We start from the raw sequence: 16,805 nt of genomic DNA, 5'->3' as shown, positions 1-16,805 counted from the left end.
CACATACAGGCAGAGGGAGAAGCAGGCTCCATGCAGGGAGCCCGACGTGGGACTCGAACCTAGGACTCCAGGATCATACCCTGGGCCAAAGGCAGGTGCTAAACCGCTGAGCCACCCAGGCGTCCCTTTAAAACATTTCTAATGTCCATAATAAAAAAAGGGAAGGATTGCTCCTTTTTCTCCTAACACGAGAATTGCGGTGTTGATCATTCTTGCTGTGATGCTGTAAGATGAGAACCAGAAAGAAACATTAATATTTAAAAGGACAAGGGAGAAGAGTTTGCCAAGAATATAATCATCTGTCTAAAAAAATTCAAGAAAATCAGCTGAGGAACTATTATAGCTAGTGGGCCCAAATTACATGTGATCAAGACATAAAACCATTCGTTTTCTTGTGTAGCTGTAATAGCTTGTTAGAAAATGTAATGACATGGGCGCCTGGGTGGCTCAGTCAGTGAAGCATCTGCCTCTGGCTCAGGTCTTGATCCTGAAGTCCTGGAATCCGGCCCTATCTTGGGCTCCCTGCTCAGCAGGGAGCCTGCTGCTTCTCCCTCCCCCTCCTGTGCTCTGTCTTGCTCTCTCTCTTCCTCTTTGTCAAATGAATAAATGAAATGTTTAAAGAAACAAAAATGTAATGACAGTGGCATTAATGATAGTAATAATACCTAGGGCTATTTTTTTAACCTTTCTAAAGAGAATATCAAGCTATTGCAAATATATAGATAATAGTGGCCAATTACCAACACTTGGGAGTCCTGCTTATCCACACATGGATTGTCTTGAAGCAGGTATTTCCATATGGATCTTTATAAGAAAAGGACTCTAAAAGAAAAATCACAGTATCCCACCAAAAATTTAGCTCTAAGTTTTAACATCACCAGGATACATAACAATAAATTAACTTTTTAAAAAGTATTTTATTTATTTATTTGAAATAGCGTGCACAGGTGGGTGGGGGAGTGGAAGAAGCAGGCTCCCTGCTGAGCAAGGAGCCTCACTTAGGACTTGATCCCAGGATTCCGGGATCATGACCTGTGCTGAAGGGCAGATGCTCAACCACTGAACCTCCTGGGCACCGCTTAGCAGTAAATTTAATAAGAAATGTCAGTTATTTAGAAGAGAAAAACTGAAACTTTGCTGAAAGAGGTTTGAAAGGACTCATAGATTCATGTTAAGACCTATTACCTGAGAAAAAAAAAGCCATTGTTTGCCTGAGGGAAGACCTCCTTGCATGCTTGAGGGAAGACCATTTACTTGTGAATGGGAAGATCTTTGTTTCATCCTCCCAGTGTTGCCTGTAACAAGTCCAGCATAGTTCTCATCAAAGCCCTAACCGGACTTTCTGTAGAATAGCTGATGTGGGGATTGTGTGCAGCAAACACAAGGAGAGAAAACTGCAGGTACAACTGCTGGAGAGTGAATAAATAGGGTTTTGTACAGGAATGGGAAAACATTGAGTGGAACAAGAAATCCATAGCAAACCTATTTGTATGTGAACATATAATTTACTGTAAAAATGGGGTTTTTAGTTTGTGGTCAAGGGATCATGAACTTTTCTATGTTATTGGGATGTTTGAGCTTTTGTGAGAAAAATAGAGGAGAACTCTGGCATCATGTCACATAGCAAATGTAAATTTTGTCTGGAATCACATAGCAGTGATGGTTGCGCTACTGTGAACGTATTAAAACACTGAATTGCACACTTTTTTAAAAAAGATTTTATTAGAGAGTAGGTGTGTGAGCTGGGGGGACAGACAGAAGGGGTTGGGGGTGGAGAGAGAGAGAGAGAGAGAGAGAATCTCAAGCGGACTGCATGCTGAGCACAAAGCCCGTCGCAGGGCTCAATCCCACACCCCTGAGATCATGACCTGAGCCAAAATCAAGAGTTGCACACTTAATTAACTGGCTGAGCATCCCTGAATTGTACCCTTTAATAAAAAGCATGAATTTTAAAGTAGGTGAATTATATATCAGTGAAACTGTTATTTAAAAAAATAAATTACAGGGATCCCTGGGTGGTGCAGCGGTTTAGCGTCTGCCTTTGGCCCAGGGCGCGATCCTGGAGACCCGGGATCGAATCCCTCGTCGGGCTCCCGGTGCATGGAGCCTGCTTCTCCCTCTACCTATGTCTGCCTCTCTCTCTCTCTCTCTGTGTGTGACTATCATAAATAAATAAAAATTTAAAAAAAATAAAATAAAATAAAAATAAAAAAATAAATTACAGAAGATTTAAAGTATCAACATGAAATACCGAATTGTAGAAGACAGTGTTGGAAACTTTTTTTTGTAATTTCAAATAAGGAAGAACTTTTAGTGCAAGATATAGATCCAGAAGCTAGGAAGAGAAAGATGGAGAGGTTTGACTTGTCTAGATAAAGTCTCAAAATTTTTGTATAAGAAATACCAAAAGCGTAGCTTTGTTTTATAGGGAAAATTATTTATAACTTATTTACTAGACAAAGGATTGCTCTTGTATACACGTGTCGCTTCTACTAGTTAATAAAGCAAGGACTCAGGAGCAATATGGGCTGAGGGATTTGCTCACATGAGACAAAGTGGAAGAAAGAGGAAAGTATGTGACATGATAGAAGTCGCTCAGTTCCTTACATACTTGCCACCCCTCTGGAGGGCTGGGGATGCCTTTGTTGGCGTTGCCGATGGCAGCTGTGTTGGAACTCCACATTTGTAGAGAGGGGCATGTGTCTGTTGGCTTGTCTGCGAGGGTCTTAGTTTGCGTAGAGCTCAGCCTCAGTGTGAACCTGTGATAAGGGCATGCCTCGCTGAGGGAGCGGGGAGCTCACCCCTTCCTTGGGGGTGGGTGGGGAAGGGCTGAGTGGACAGCCGTATATTTTAGTTTTTGCGCTGAAAATGCATTCATGTATTACCTGCGTGGATAGAAAAGATAAATACAGCAGAAAACGATGAGGTACCTACACTGCTTTGATGTGGAGAGAATTCCAAAACGTTTTTAATTAGAAGAAAGTTTCATTCACAAAATCGTATTTGGGGCTTTGCCAGCCAGGAGGCAGACTCATGCTTCTGTGTTCAGGCCCGTTCGTGCCAAATGTTGGCTGGAAGGAATGTGAGCAGTGCTTGCTATGGCCCTGGGGGCTGCGTTGGGCTCTTGGGGGGGATGGAGGAAGGTTTTCATTTTATATTAGTTTTTGGCCTCTGGAAATCTTTTTATTGTGTGTTTTGTTACTTTTTAATGGAATTTTGCTACACGTGAAATGCATCAAGTGCACTAATGTTCAGCATACAGTTGATGGTCTCTTACCTGCCCAGGGGGCTGCTTTCCAGATCAGTACAGAAATACAGCAAAGGAGCAGCCCACCTGGGATGGGGTCCTTGGGCGGGGAGCAGGCAGGACTCAGCAGGCAACAGTCACTCCATGGATGTGGCACCTGTGCCCCCCCCCCCCACCTTAGCATGTGCGTCTGCCCCGCTGACTGCCAGTGTGCCCAGTAATGTATGTTTTTATTGAGTCACCTCCACTGAAGGGTCTCATCAGTTGTGTTTTCTTTTTGGCTTGTTGTGTGGCTGGCCAGACGGATGGTGAGTCTGAAGAGGAGCAGGAGTCTGCCGGCACCGGGGAAGAGGACGAGGATGGAGATGAGTCTGATCTGGTAACCCCTGCCCCGCACTCTGATTCCGTGTTTGGTGGCCAAGTATAGCAGGCAGCTGTGCAGTCTGTGCAGCCCTTCACTCCGCCATCACTGCGCATGTACACGTGGCATCCAGGGCTGTGGTGGGAGGGAGCCTGAGAAAGATATCTGAGCAGAGAACTGAAGGAAATGGCCTCGGCTCAGGTGCTCTGTGCGTGGGCAGAGCTAGGAGACTGCCCCAGGGGGAGGTCAGGGCCCTGGTGTGAATACTCGTGGAATGGGTGGGAGCGGCAGCAAGGACAGTGGCCCTGATTCTGTGTGGATAGAAAAGTGACCAGTGGGACAGAAAAAGAAGGGTTTGAGGTCCGACTTACAGCCAGCAGACCTTCTTTGGGCTGGGTGTCAGGTGGAGGTAAGGGGTCAGAGGGCAGGGACACGGGGTCTGCAGGGATGGGGGTGCAGGGGCTTGCAGGTGGGGAGGAGCACCAGCCCCAAATGGGGCCCGGAAGCCCCCAACATGTGAGCATTAAGCAGGGAAGGAGCAGTTGATGTGAGACCGGGGTGGGGGGAGGAGGGGGAACTGAGAAATGCTCCCAAGAGGGAGTCGCTGGCCCCTGGAGTCAATCGTGTTGAGTGGGTAGATGAGATAAGGACTCAGAGGGGACAGCTGGGTTTGGTGACAAGCTGCCATCACTCTGGAATGGCAGGTTGAAGCAACAGTGACGTTGAGGACAGTGCTTGTGGAAGTTGGATCTGAAATTTTGCAGGAAGGGGGCAAGGACAAGGCAGAGGGAGCAGAGAGCAGGGCGCGTCAGGCTGCTTGCAGGGCAGTGGTGGAGCCGTGTGTGTGCTGGCCACTGCTGTCCGACCAGGCGCCCACACCCACCTGTGGGTCTCCTGTCTCACGAGCACGTTCTTTTCAGCTTCCCTGTATGTCCCTAGTGAGCAGAGCTGTGAGGTCCTCATTCTAGACTAGTTACAAGTGGTAGCTGTGTGTCTGTAATTCATGGCTGTTAAATGCTGATTCTGCATCTTTTAGAAATAGACGGTCATAAAAATCTTAAAATATTGTAAATTAATTATAACTTCTTTCCTTGTTCTCCATGTAGATAATTAATGTGGACATAGATTCTGAAGCAAATTGAGGCATTGATTGTTCCTTTTCTCATGAGCAGAATGAATGGATGCATATAATTAAAAGTGGATTCTCTCACTGAGCTTGTTTATTTAGTTCCTGAGTAGAACGTTCTCATTCTTTTTTGTGCCAAATTCGAGTAAGATTTATAAATTCCATTTAAATGTTCTCGGCTTTTCTTTTTTCTTTTCTTTTTCTTTTTTTCCTGTAAAATAACAACTTAGAGTGATTTAGGGGAAAACATGAGTATTTTTAAGAATGGGACCAGAAAAATATCTGAAAGTGAAATTAATCTTCTAGTTGAAGAATCAAGATATAGCAGGTATTTTATTTTGCAAGAAAACGAAACTTGAAGTACCTTTTGTTTTCAGGAGCTCCCATGCTTTACTTTTTTTATTCCTGCCCCTTTGGCTCTCAGAGTTCTGAATCCAGTATCAAGAAGAAGTTTCTCAAGAGGAAAGGAAAGCCTGACAGCCCCTGGATCAAGCCGGCTAGGAAACGGAGGCGGAGAAATAAAAAGAAGCAAAGCGGTGTACTGGGTAAATGTGTCTACACTCCAGGACCATCTGGATGGGAAATGGGCCCACAGGAGGCCATCCTGGGGTGGGGTGGGGGTTCTGTGTAGGATTTCATATGAAAAAGTGGGCTCCACAGTTTGAGGGAAAAGAATGTGTGAGCTTCATTAGAGACACTGAGGTGATCTTCACGTGGTTTCCTTCTGGTAAACCTCTCAATACTGGCTTCATGGTTGAGTGTTGAGCTAATGGGGATTATTCATCTCCTTCCCTGTGTGATTAGGAATCTGTGGCTTCTGAACACTGCATGGTTATGGTTGGCTATCTTTGGTGTCAGGTGTGGGCAGTACCCAGGTGCACACAGTGGCTTTTAGCCCTTTGGTCTGATGCCCTTGTTCTGGAAGTAATTTTGTTAAAGGGAATTCAGGGAAAGAAACAACCCTGAAATCTAGAAGGTGAGCAGGCCTACTAGGTAAGGGGTCGCTTCTGACGGCTTTGTTGCAGAAGATTTGGCATGTGAGGCAGTGCACATAATTCAGGTGTTGGGTGGTGAGTTCTCACACACATGTGACCATGAGACCAGGGTTATGGTTGTGAATGCCCCTGCCGCCACTTGATGACCTTTCCCTCTCCCCAGCCAGCCCTCCCCTCCCTAGACCCTTCTGCTCCACGTTGTCTGCAGAGCAGTTGGCGCTTCGTCAGAACCTTATTTGAGTGGTGACTGGGTAGGTACCCTACCCCTGTCTGGCTTCTTTGTCATAACAGTTAACATCATCCGCGTTTGTGGTAGTAGTGGATGGCTGGCCAGGAAGCACTGGTGGATGGCTGTCCGTGGCTTATCCTTCACCTGCTATGGACCTTTGGGTTCTCTCCAGTTTTTGCTTCTTACAAATAGAACTGCCAGGAGCATTTGTATACATTCTTACCGATCAGATACTTTCCTTTATACTTGGTAAGTACCTAGGGGTGGAATGGCTGAGCTGGATGCTGTCTGTCTGACTTTTCAGGGAACTGCCAAGCAGTTTTCAGTAGAAAACCTGAGTATTGCCCTCTTTTACATTCCCACAGCAGCAGGAGAGCTCCGCTCCTCTGGGTCCTTGCCACACTTAGGTTGGTCTCTTTGGTCCCAGTGCTGCTGGGATGCCATAGGCCTCACTGTGCCCTCACTTTTCTTGTTGAGTAGTTGAGTGCACTCTTGTTGAGTGCACACAGTGGCCTTGCACGCCTTCTTCTGTAAAGGTTTCTCTTTCCTGCTCATATCAAAATCAGATCATATGCCTTCTCCCTGAGTTGGAAGAGTTCTTCCAATATTTTGGATACAAGTCTTTAGTTATATACACATTTTGCATATGTATGTGCTTAGTAAAAGTTTCAAAAATTTTGTGAATCTAGTTTATGAATGATTTTCTTTTAAAATTCATGCTTTTCATGATCCCAGAAACCTTTGACTAAATCAGGTCACAAAGATCTTATCCTGTGTTTTCTTCTTGAAGTTGTACAGTATTAGGTCTTGTGTGTGCGTCTCTGACCCATTTGAGTCAGTGCATGTGCAGGGCCAGGCTCCTTTTGCGTGTAGGCACCTAGTTGTTCCTGTCCCTCTGCTTGATTTGACTTCTTTCTCTGTGTGGCCCTTTGAACCTTGGTTGACAGTGGATGTGTGGATGGTTGCATTTGCTCGTTTATCTTTACGCCAGCACTGCAGCACCAGGGAGCTTGTTCTGATTTCCAGTTACATTAGCTTCTCCTCTCTAGCCCCTGATGCCAAGGAGGTTTGTTAAGTGAATGTCAGGGAGGCAGAGCCGTCCCCTGAAGCCCAGAGGAGAGCTGTGTGTGGCGCCCTTGAGCCTCCTGTGAGCTCCATCGCTTTCACTCACACATTTCCTTTTCTCTTCACTGTGGATGACTGGCCGATGTGGCTTTTATGCTGGCTGACAAAAGTGTTGGTAGACTCAAGACTTGGATATCGTGTGAGAGACACATGCCCGCATGGTTATTCACATAGGGGCTCAATTTTTCTTTCTTTCTGTAGACTGTTTAAAGTTGCATACTACTCGTGTTCCTCACATGGGTGATGAGGAGCTCGTACTGCCTTTGGCTTCCTGTTGTCTGTCGGTGAGCTCCGGTGCAGCAGGGGGCCTCAGTGCCCCACTGCTCCATGTTATGGCTCACTTCTCTGTGATCACTGATGTAACATCAATGATGGGTGTGTGGAAGCTTAGCTGTGGAAAATGAGCACCTGCCCTTTGCTGGTGTTGGGTATTATCCTGGGTGAGCATGTACTGTTCACAGTCTTCCTCAGTGAAGTCACTGTGCAGGTGCCCATGTGTGTTCTCCAGAGACTGTGGGCAGGCCTCAAGGGCACGGGAAGCCGCAGTCTGGGCAGCACCCATCTCATAGGCCCCTCCGTTGTATTCAGGTCGTGTTGCACCTCTGGTTGTGATGCCCTTTGTACAGCACCATGGCTGAGAGGGGGACGTTTCCCATGAAGCCTGAACTCAGATGTGGGGTCGGGCAGATTTCCCAGCAACACTGCACACGTGGGGTAGCTTCTCCGCTACTTTGCCTCAGCTGGCCTTTCAAACCTGAGATCAGAATTTTTGTTTTATTTTTAAGGTAGTGTTTAAGGATGTTTATGTACCATGTGTTTGTTTCCTTGATTATCTGGTATAGTTACAGAGAAACATGTTTCCACACATCCATTCCTTGTCTTTCTTGATACAGCTCCCCTTCCTCCCATGAACAATCTGTGGAAATGGGATTAGCAAGACAAGCCCAGGAAAGAAAAGGAGTGAGGCCATAGTGTCCTGGGCAGGGTGGTGTGTATAGTTTTGAATGGGTTAATTAGCATCCCTGTGGTCTCTGCTGGGGAGGCAGGGCCGGTGCGGTGTTTCATGAGGCTCTTTTGAACGCAGGTTCTGAAGCATACACGTCATCTTCAGGAAGCACAGAGCAGGCAGCACCAGGAGACAGCACGGGGTACATGGAGGTTTCTCTCGACTCCCTGGATCTCCGTGTCAAGGGGACGCTGCCCTCACAAGTGGAAGGTGAAGGGGCAGCTGTGACCAGGCGGGGCACCATCTTGCTCTTTGTTTGCTGGGGGTGGCCTGGTATTGCCATGATGCCCCCTGGTGGGTAATAATGGAACATTTGATGAACTGCATCCCTGAAAGGTGGCCTGAGTGGATGTACCTGGCTCCTTTGCCCAGTCACCCACAGCTCTGCAGTGACACATTTCCCACAGGAGCAGGTGGTTGGTGGTCATGGCCTACCACACTCTGTCCATCGGCCACACACATTTTTAGGTAGAGTTCCCGATGGCAAGGTGTCCTGCCCTGGCTGTGTTTCAGGAAATACACAAGTGGTGTAATTTCTAGTAGTGTGGCTTGGTCATCATCTCTGATTCTGATCGTGGTTGGTGCCTCGGGTTCTGTACTGGAACGAAGGGCACACCTAGTGCTGGTTTGGGCCTTGAAGGTGTGGGCAAACCCACAGCTCCCTGGGTTCTGGGCCTGGGGATAGTCAGCTGGTCTGAGTTCTGCGGGGTTGCGTCTCTGCCACTGCTTGCTCTTCTTGAACCATTAAAAAACCCTTCATCAATGAAAAGTAACTAATCACTGACTATTTTGGAAAATTTGTTTGAAATGTAATATGGGGAAAATGTAAAATCCCAGAGTTATTTACATTCCACATGGACCTTGCAGTTGTGGTTTGTGTGCTGCTAGACGGGTTTAACCTGTCAGTCTTCAGAGGACAAATAACTAGCCTTTACTGTTTTGAACACTAGAGAAATCTTGATCACCTCTGTAATGTGGGAAATCATACCTTTTAGCTGAAGACACAAAGTATAGCTTGTCCATCAGAGAAACCCATTTTTCTTCTTGCATCAGATGGAGCAGAACGCCTCCCTCGTGTGAAGTTGTTGGCACAGGCCTTTCATGCTTTCTTTCCACATGAGGTGCAATTTTTCTAAACCTGCTTTCAGGTTTGTTTCAGGACAGTACAGATTTGGATGTTAGCTGGGAATAGTACTTGGCTTAATCCGATGCCCTTCTACTGTGCCCCAGTGTTGGAGGTGAGGAGGCAGTGGGGAGGACAGTGGAAATACCTGTTGTTCACGAGCGCTGTGATATTGGGCTTACCCCAGTTCGTTAGCTGAGCACTGGGAGATTTGTGTGTTTATGTGCTTATATTCTCTTTCTGGTGAAAGTAAGCGCCATACTGGTGGGAGCCGAGTTGGAGAAGTAGGAAAAAGTGACATTTTGTAAGTTGAGTTTCTAAACTTTATCTTTCTTTGGTAACCACGGATTGATCAGTCAGGGATTGGTCCAGTCATACTTTTGGTTTAGAGAATCAGCACATGGAAAAAACAAGTTACATTTGCCCCTGTGCCTTCAAGTATCTGTGGTTTGGACACTCAAAGGGAGACGCCCAAGGCTAGAGAGGAGGGACGGAGCACCTCGGGCTCACTAGAGGCCTGGGGGGATGTACCCTGGTGAAGGGTGCAGAGGGCAGCGGATGGTTCTGGGTCATAGGTTCAGAGGGTCCAGGCTTGAGCCTCAAGAATGTTTGGGCACAATCAGACGTCATCACTTGCACATCCTCCTCTTTGGTGCCTTTGCTGCTAGGTCTGCCGTGTTGAAGTTGAGTGACATTTTGGTCTCAGCAGGAGTGGATGACGGGATTTTGGGGGTGACCAGAGCTCAGGGGCAGTGGGCACTCGGGTAGGGTGCTTTTGAGCCATTCCTGTGGCGCCCCTCCTGGAGACATGGGCACACCTCACTTTCGGGAGGCGTCTGAGCTGCTGCCACATTGTCCATGTGTGCCAGAAGCTAAATCCGAAGGCCTGGTCCTCAGTCCTACCCTCAGCCTTCTTGGCCTTGCTGGCTGGCCCCTTACGCAGCCTGTGTCGTCTTTGTTGTAAGATCCACTTGCTAAGCGGAGTCCTTACCAGGGCTCTCCCAGTTTTAAACTTGTGGTGATTCTGATGTTAGTTCTCGCTCACAATTTCCCTGTTTCCTCATGAAGGAAGGCCATCACTCTTTTGGGGTATAGGTGACCCAGAGGTTCGGTGTTTTCACAGGGCAGATATGGTATGTGGGCTCCTGCTGCCAGTCATGGAGGATCCTGTGTTCAGAGTCTTCTGGCAAGGACCAGCCTCAGATTATACACCAGGGTAGCAGTGGGCAGTGAGGGGATGTTCTCTGACCCCTTGTGGGCCCACTCGTATGGGTGGCAACAAGAGTCCATTATTCTCTCTCTCTCTCTCTTCCTTTTTTCTTTTCTTTTCCTTTTAAAATTTTTTTTAAGTAGGCTCCACACTGGGCTTGAACTCATGACTCTGAGATCAAGACCTCGCTGAGATCAAGAGTTGGATGCTCAACCTACAGAGCCACCCAGGCTCCCCTAGAATCTGTTACTCTTACCTAAGAGCTAATGGCGAGCATTGAACATGTCAGTCCCCTGTTGTTTCTACTTTGGCTGTCTCACAGAGGAGAACATGAAATGTGTTCCTTTGGAAGCAGCCAGACCCTGTTGCCGGGTTGGATTAGGGATATCTCTGGCAGCTAGCCTGCACTTCTGCCCCTCGAGGCCAGCTCTGGCTATGCTCAGATGTGGGCTGCGGGCCCTCCTTCTCCCCTGGCATCTTCACCATAAATTGGGGATGAGAAGGAGATAAGATGTACCACCCTTGTTGCTATTGTCATTGTTAGCCTAGCGTCCCTCAACTTTTCTCTCCTCTCTAGCAAACAGTCTGGGTAATAAGTAAACCCAAATGGAATCTAATGTTTGTGTTTCTTTGGCTGCAGTTCTAAAACCAAGTGAGGGAAACAAGGTCTTAACATGTATCGAATGCTTTTGTGTGAAAACCACAAGATTTAGGAGTAGCTGATGAAGGTGTAGTCTCTCTCTGAAGACTGGGTCTGGGTCCTGGCTCCTGAGAACATGGATGACCAAGTAATTCTTGTGAGCCTGGCTGGTGTGTGCTAGTGGAGAGGTTCCCCTCCCAGCCCCACTGGCCATGGGCACTCTCTGAGCCGTCCCTTGCTCTGCAATGCTGCTTGTACCAGCAAAGTAACTGGTGGTGTTTTATTTCCTTACACATGAGATTTCCAGAAAGACTATGTAATTGGTCGCTTTCTGGACGTCCATCTGGAGGCGGGGACTCTGTGCCCCTGAGCGTAGTGGAAGCCTGTCTGGGCATGTGCTGTGCTGTGCGTGACACTCATGTGTATCTGTGACTTTAGGGCTGGCCAATGGTCCTGACGTGGTGGAGACGGATGGCCTTCAGGAGGTGCCCCTCTGCAGCTGCCGGATGGAAACCCCGAAAAGCCGAGAGATCACCACTCTGGCCAACAACCAGTGCATGGCTACGGAAAGTGTGGATCATGAAGTAAGCAAGCTCACCCTCCTTGCAGCAGCAGGACTAAGGCGGGACCCCAGAGGCCGGGCAGAACTGTCATCTTGCAGGCCTGCCGTCTCTCTTGCAGCTTCTGGCCAGACCCCTGAGTACAGAACAGTTTTCCTCATTGGCTAGGGCCACTGGGCACCCCAGAAGCATACTTCATACTGGAGAGATGGAATAAATAGCTACTTGGTCCTTTTTTTTTTTTTTTCCTCTTTTTTCCCCTTCTCTCTTTTTCAGAGTGAGGAGTTGGTGTCCTTCCGTCCCAGGGGCTGGGTTGTATGTCTTCCCTCCTTCCCTCTCTCCTTTCCTTTAGCATCTGAGGGACTCACGGTCTCTACTGTATTCAATGTGTTGTAAGATGAAACATAGATCCAGAAAATAATACAAGACACCCGTGTGGCCTCCTGAGTCTGTCTAGGGTATTAAACTCTGATAAGCTTGCACCAGGGTTCAGAATCTGACCCAGGCCCGAGTGGCCCCATCCTGCCATCGCTAGTGCTCACGTCCCTGTGTTTCTGAATGTCCTCGGCATCTGTATATGAGCCCGTAGACACTGTTGTCCTTTTATCTTTTAATTTACACATATTCCCCCTCCTTTTCTTTTCTTTTCAATTTTTCTGTGGAATAACCTGGGCCACGTGGCTTCATCATCTAGAGGTTGTGGGTCCTACATGCATGGTACTCTTCCACTGTTCCTCTGCCCTCCACATACATCTGCAGCTTAATGCAGAGACAGGCCAGACTGTTCACTCCCTCTGCAAGCCTTTAGGAGATGTTAGCCCAGGGTTTTGAGATTTCCTGGAGGCTGGACCACCCTGGCCCCAGGTTGCGGCCGCCCTCCCCCAGTGCTCCCTACTGGGCTTTCGCATGATGACTTCTCGTGTTTCAGTATCCCTGTCCTTGTGTCCACCAGACACCGCCTCTGTCTTCCTTCTTGTACTCCAACATCTGTGTGGTGTGTGCCTCGTGGCTAAATGGGGTGTGCTTCCAGACACTGGAGTCTTACAGCATGATAGCTTGATTCTGTTGTAAGTGTTGTCTTGTGATTGTGGCTTTGCCACCTAGTTGCTATTTCGTGTGGGCTTCCAGAAAATTCTTAGGCCGCTGCTGTTTTTCCCAAGATTGTTTTTGTTTTGATGGTCTGCTCATCTCATGTTCAGCTGCTAGCAGGCATCCCTTCCCAAAACAAGCGCCCTTGTCTGTTTTCTTGGTCAGGTGGCTTTTTTTGAGGCACACTTTACACAGTAAAACTCACTTTTTTGTGTGTGAAACATGCAGTCGCATGACCACCACTGCTGTGGGGAACCTGCTGTTCAGGTTTTTCAAGGCTCTCTGACTCTGTCCACCAGTTCTGTTGCTGAGGGAGGCGTGTGGGATTGATTCGTCAGCTGAAGTTGGGGTTTTCTTCTTCCTGACCGTCAGCTTGGCTCATGTGTGTTGAGGCCCTTAGTGTGTACACATGTTCTTTGGGGCTGTCCGGAGACCTCATCTGCCTGGTGCTCACACAGCCAGCTGGGGTTTCCTGTGATGAATGTCTGCACATGTTGCCCACCCTTTCCCTTTCCACCGTCTTTGTCTTTTTTTTTTTTTTTAAGATTTTATTTATTTATTCATGAGAGACACACAGACAGAAAGAGGCAGAGACACAGGCAGAAGGAGAAGCAGGCTCCATGCAGGGAGCCCGACATGGCACTGGATCCCAGGTCTCCAGGATCACACCCCAGGCCAAAGGTGGCGCTAAACTGCTGAGCCACCTGGGCTGCCCCTGTCTTTGTCTTTAAGTTGAAAGTGGATTCTCTAGACGACATGTATTTGGGCTTTACTCCTCATGTGACCTAGCAGTGTCTGTCCTTGAGTCAGCATGCTCTGGTCATCCCCACCTCATGCTGTGGTTGCCACTGTTAGGCTGTGACCTGACCATGTGCTTCATTACGTGCATCATCATTGGACGTCTGCAAGGACTGCCCCGGGGTTAACAGCACTGTCTTTAATTTGTCACGGTGACCTGCACTTGATGCCACACCCATTGGCCTCCTGTAAGAGTCTTCTGGTAATGGGATCCCAGGTCCTCCTTTCCACCTTTGTGTCACACATCTTAATTTCGTATGTACTTAAAACCCACAGGGTATTGCTATTATTTTTGCTTTAAATAGTTATTTTTCAGACTGATTAAACATACAAGTAGTCTTTGATTGACCTTCACTTAGACCCTACACAGGGACCACTCCCCCTCTCTTCGGTCAGAGCCTGGGACCCTGCCTCGTGGCCGTCCCCAGTGTGGGGCTGTGTGGGCAGTGAGTTCTCTCACTCCTGTGGGCCTGGAAATGTCTCTGTTCTGCCTTCATCTGGGACAGTATTTTCACAGGTGTGGACTTCTCCGCACCTGTAGAGTCCGCAGCTGTGTCATGTTCATGGTTTTGGACGAGGACGCTGGCTGCCTTTCCTGGCTTTGTTCCTCTGTATGTGATTTTGGGTTTTTCTGTGGCTCCTCCAAGGTTTTCTCTTTGTCTTTGGACCTGAGTGGCATGGTTTTGCTCTTTCTTTTGTTTTGCTCTTTCGATTCTTCTCCTCTGGTCTCTCTGATCCTCTTGGACTTTGATCTGGTGCTGACTTATCCTTGAGCCTTTTCACCTGGCAGTCCTTACTTCTCGACCTGGCTGTGCTCCCTTGTCTCACACTCCAGTCACACATGTGTCAGCTTACGTGATATTGTCTAAGCTGGTGGATGCTCTGCTCTTTTTTCTATTTCTATTTTAGATTTGGGTTAATTACATTGAACCTTTTTCAGTTCAATAATTTCTTTTTCCTTGTCAAGTGTACTCAAGAGCCAGTCACATGCATTTGTCTGTTTTCATATTTTTTTCTACCATTTTTATTTGACTTTTCTAACATTCCCAGTGTGCTTGTGTGGCATTACGGTGCCTCCCAGTCTCCTTGTATGGCCTGTTCTGGCTCTTGGCCGTGTGCTCAGAACCTGAGTGGAACCCCTCTGCTGCAGCGCCTCTGCTGCTTTGGACCAGATGATTCTCTGTGTGGGACCATCCTGTTTGTTGGCTGGATGTTTAGCAGCATCTTATCTCCTGCTTGTGACAACTATAAATGTCTGCAATGTTGTCAGATGTCAGCTTGACTGCATGGCAGTCTGAGAATTCCAGCTCTTCTCGCTGGCTCTCCCGGTCTCCCTCCCTGGGGGCAGCCACTTTGACCTCTTTCAATTTTTCCTTGTATTGTTATTGTTTTCCATAACCCACTTTCTGCTATCATTTCCTGAGTGTCTACTAAAGAGACTCTGCCTGCTGGTTTCTGACTATGCTGAGGTGCTCCTCTGTTAATCCCACTCCTCCCTCATTGCCCCACCTGCAGTCTGCATTCTGTCTTCATTTTTGTTATAAATGTATTTGTGGTTTTCATAACACACTATGGGAATGCTCACAGCTGAGCCAGTTGGCATGCTTGGATTACATTTCTTCTCCTAAATAAGTTTTTATTTTCCTGAGTTAATAATTTTCTCGTTTTTCGTTCTCTTTGTACCTGTTACAGATTCGGTCCTGGACCATGGGTTTGCATGTTTCCATAGAGATTTTCAGCACATCAAGTTTGGGTCATAGCTTTCTCATATGAGTGGTGCATGACCTTCAGTAGCTTCTCACAAAAGGTTGCTGGCAAGCAAACCTTGATATCTAGATTTTGTATTCTGGAAATACTTTATCTCAGTCAAGAGCTCTGTATTGGACACAGTTTCCTGTTTATGTTGAGATTGCTCCTCGCTGTTCTATTGTCGTTGGCGAAGTCTTTGCAGTGATCACTATGGCCCTGTGGAGAGCATGCTGGTGTCCCAGGCTGCCCACCTCCCACACAAGCAGGGGCGTGCACATCCTTCCAGCTCATGTACCCTCCCTTTCTCTCCCTGTATAGGGTCTAAATGAAGGTCAATCAAAGACTAGTTATATGTGGGATCCCTGGATGGCTCAGCGGTTTAGTGTCTGCATTCGGCCCAGGGCGTGATCCTGGAGACCCGGGATCGAGTCCCGCATCGGGCTCCCTACATGGAGCCTGCTTCTCTCTCTGCCTGTGTCTCTGCCTCTCTCTCTCTCTCTCTGTCTCTCTCTCTCTCTCTCTCTCTCTCCCTCTCTACCCCTCCCTCCCTCCTTCCCTCTGTGTCTCTCATGAATAAATAAATAAAATCTTTAAAAAAAAAAAAGACTACTTCTATGTTTAATCAGTCTGAAAGATAATCATTTAAAGCAAAAATAATAGCAATACCCTGTGGGGTTTTAGCACATATGAAATTAAAGTGCGTGACACAAAGGTGGGAGGGAGGACCTGGGATCCTGTTACCAGAAGACTCTTACAGAGTCTACATGTTATCTTTATTTTAGGTCCTCTAGGTGGTGTCTCTAGTTTTCTTCTCTATTTTCCCTATTTGTGTCTTTTTGCTTCACTTTCAGAAAATCCCCCATCTTTATTCCAGCATTTCTGTGGAAATCTCCCTTTCTTCCACCTTACTTCTGATTTCCGAGAGCTCATTTATGTTCCCCGAGTGTGTCTTCCCTTATAGCCTCCATTCCAGCATGAGAATGGCCACAGGGTCTGTTTGGTTAGAGGCGCTGGTGACAGTTTCTTACACATTTCTCCTCCTGCCCTGTCTTGTGCTTGTCATACTGCTGCTGATTACCACTTGGTAGCTTTAGTCTCTGTGCTTTGTCTTTGCTTGCACCACGGGAGCAGATGTGGGTTGGGGAAGGTGGGTCTGGGCCTTGCTGTTGGCCAACTCTGGATCACTTGGTGGGGGTGAGGGGACATAGCTGGCTGAGCAGTGCTGGGGCAGGGCAGGGGGTCCCCCTCAGGGGTGAGCAGCTGTGGGGGTACACCTGGGCCACACTTAGCCCATTGTCTTTGCCACTTACATGTTGCCCTCTGATGTTTTGCCCTGGTCACCCTGACCACTTGTGTGTTTGTGGATTCGCAGTGAGGTCCAACTGCTGGCCCATGACATCCTTTCTGTATGGCCTGGTGTATGTCCATTTTTCCTCATTTCTGGCCTACACCTCAACTTGCCCAGGATGTTTTCCTTGATTTGCCAAGTTAACCACTTGCTCCTCTGACACTGTGTATGACCACCTGTCAGGCTAACTGTTCTGTTC

The 16,805-nt window shown here is 47.6% G+C and overlaps 1 protein-coding gene across 7 annotated transcripts in view; it reads left to right on the top strand.

The window, feature by feature from the left end:
- EHMT1 (euchromatic histone lysine methyltransferase 1) overlaps nt 1-16,805 on the top strand; it is a 144,487-nt gene that overhangs the window by 89,370 nt on the left and 38,312 nt on the right. For all 7 annotated transcript variants that reach the window (XM_035720406.2, XM_035720404.2, XM_035720408.2 and 4 more), the window contains 4 exons: nt 3,549-3,626; nt 5,159-5,279; nt 8,168-8,299; nt 11,501-11,646. In XM_035720406.2, the coding sequence (XP_035576299.1) occupies nt 3,549-3,626; nt 5,159-5,279; nt 8,168-8,299; nt 11,501-11,646 (477 nt within the window). The remainder of the gene's footprint in view (nt 1-3,548; nt 3,627-5,158; nt 5,280-8,167; nt 8,300-11,500; nt 11,647-16,805) is intronic.

Source organism: Canis lupus, chromosome 9 (genome assembly GCF_003254725.2).
Source record: "Canis lupus dingo isolate Sandy chromosome 9, ASM325472v2, whole genome shotgun sequence".
Lineage (NCBI taxonomy): Eukaryota > Metazoa > Chordata > Mammalia > Carnivora > Canidae > Canis > Canis lupus.
The sequence above is the reverse complement of the archived record's forward strand: the minus strand, read 5'-3'. Positions and strand labels throughout refer to the sequence as shown.